The 2,175-nt window shown below is 40.7% G+C and overlaps 1 protein-coding gene across 1 annotated transcript; it reads left to right on the forward strand.

Moving 5' to 3' along the window:
* Positions 1 to 422: 422 nt before the first annotated feature.
* LOC131629566 (uncharacterized) lies at positions 423 to 752 on the forward strand. Its single transcript, XM_058900344.1, has one exon. The coding sequence runs from the start codon at positions 423 to 425 to the stop codon at positions 750 to 752; it is 330 nt and encodes a 109-aa protein (XP_058756327.1).
* The last annotated feature ends 1,423 nt before the right edge of the window (positions 753 to 2,175 follow it).

Here is a 2,175-nt window from a genome sequence, read left to right on the forward strand (position 1 = left end):
TGAAGAAAAACATTTTCACAAGGTTTGGAACACCAAAAATTCTCATTAGTGATGGTGGCTCACATTTTTGTAACACTCAACTTGAAAAAGTCTTAGAATAATATGGTCTGAAGCACAAAGTGACAACGGCATACCATTCGCAAGCTAATGGTCAAGCCGAAGTGTCCAACCGAGAAATCAAAAGAATCTTGGAAAAAATAGTTTCTTCATCAAGGAAAGATTGGTCACACAAGTTGGATGATGCTTTATGGGCTTACCGTACGACATTCAAGGCACCGATTGGTTTTACTCCGTTTCAAATGGTTTATGGGAAAAGTTGTCATTTACCCGTAGAATTGGAGCATAAGGCATTTTGGGCCTTGAAGTTGCTTAATTTTGATCCAAAAGCAAGTGGTGAAATGAGAAAGTTACAATTGCTTGAGATGGAAGAATTGCGGTTACAAGCTTATGAACCAAACAAGATTTACAAGGAAAAAGTGAAAGGATATCATGACAAAAATATTGTTGAGAAGGAATTCAAGGAAGGTCAAATGGTACTCTTGTTCAATTCAAGGTTGAAGTTGTTTCCGGGAAAATTGAAGTCAAAGTGGTGGGGTCCGTTTCGAATCAAGGAAGTAAAAGAATATGGAGCAGTTGTGCTTGAAAATCCGACAACAAATGAAAGATGGACCGTGAATGGCCAAAGACTCAAGCCGTATCTTGGTGGTGAAGTCGATCAAAGTTCGGAAGCCGTTCCGATTTTTGATCCGTAAAGCCGCCTCGGACCGTCGAGCTAACCGATGTTAAACAAAGCGCTAGTTCGGAGGCACCCCAACATTGTAAGTATTCTGTGTTTCATGTGTGTTGTGACTGTTAGGAGAAGTCAGGAAAAATCGGGAACTTGGGGACTGTTATGAATGCTGCAGAATTCTGTGTTTTCTGCTATCCGCTAAGCGGAGGTCACGCCGCTAAGCGGCCATAAAAAATGCAGAAAAAAACTAGGTGGGCCAGAGGGTCTGACCCGACCCAGAACAAAAAGAAAAGCAAGTTATGAGGGGCTGGGCGGAAAGAAACCCTAGCCACCTCATTTCCACCAAAACTCCCAAGTTTTCTAAGTCTTCTCCTTTCTCCTAACCTAAACCTTGCATCCATCATTGGAAGGAAGACATTGTTCTCATCTTTTCTTTGTAACCTCTTCCATTTATGCTTGCAAGGTTAGTGTTCATTTGTATTTTCTTTGCAAAAAATTTTGTTAAGTGATGTTATAGCATGATAATAGTATGTAATGGTGTGATGTGTTCATAATATAGATTATAATCATAATTTGTGATTAGGTTTTTGTTTTTGAAAAGAAATCTCATGAATCTTTGTCAAGAACCCTAGTTTTTGTGAAAAGTTAGGTTAATGTAGTGTTAGGATAGTAGTTAATGTTTGTTATCATCACTTGTTACTGTCTTGAAGCAGGAAATCTTGGAGCAAGTGTTTAAAATTGCATGTCATAGCAGACTGCACTTCTGCAGAAATTTTTCTGAGAAATCGCAGGTCCGCTAAGCGGACATAACCCCGCTAAGCGGCCGATGCTGATGACAGAAATTTTTTTCTGTTTCTGTATTGTTTCAGTTTCCTTAAATTGGGTTCAACACCACTAATTGGCTATGTTTGATTAGAATGTTATGTATTTTGACAGTGTGGTGTGCTTTATTGTTGTGATTTGCAGATGACTTCTCGCCAAAGCCGAAGCAAAAGAGGTCGATTTCCAGGCTCTAGTTCTGGACAAGCTCCCGTTCCCGAAGCACCCCAATTTTACAACATCAGGTTCTTGAGTGTGGAACATCAAGAGTGGTTTGGAAGGTTGTGCGGAAGGAAAATTTTGCCGGAAAAGACTTTTGACCTCAAGCCTAATGGTTAGTTTAGGCAATTTGTGGAGAACATGCACAACCGTAGGTGGGATGTTCTTCTTCAACCGGACACTCGTATTAATGTGGATATTGTGAGGGAGTTTTATGCGAATGCAATGCCGACGGAAGATACGAGGTATGTGCGTAAAACAGCTGTGAGGGGGAGAGTCATTTCATTCAATCGGGCTGCCATTAGTTCTTACCTTGGTAATCCAATGCCCCCTCCTGAAAATGGTTGTTGTGAGTATGCAAGGATGACTAGAGCAAGGCAATGGAATTTGGAAGAAGTAGGAGAGGC

Source organism: Vicia villosa, unplaced genomic scaffold (genome assembly GCF_029867415.1).
Source record: "Vicia villosa cultivar HV-30 ecotype Madison, WI unplaced genomic scaffold, Vvil1.0 ctg.000580F_1_1, whole genome shotgun sequence".
In the NCBI taxonomy this organism is placed as follows: Eukaryota; Viridiplantae; Streptophyta; class Magnoliopsida; order Fabales; family Fabaceae; genus Vicia; species Vicia villosa.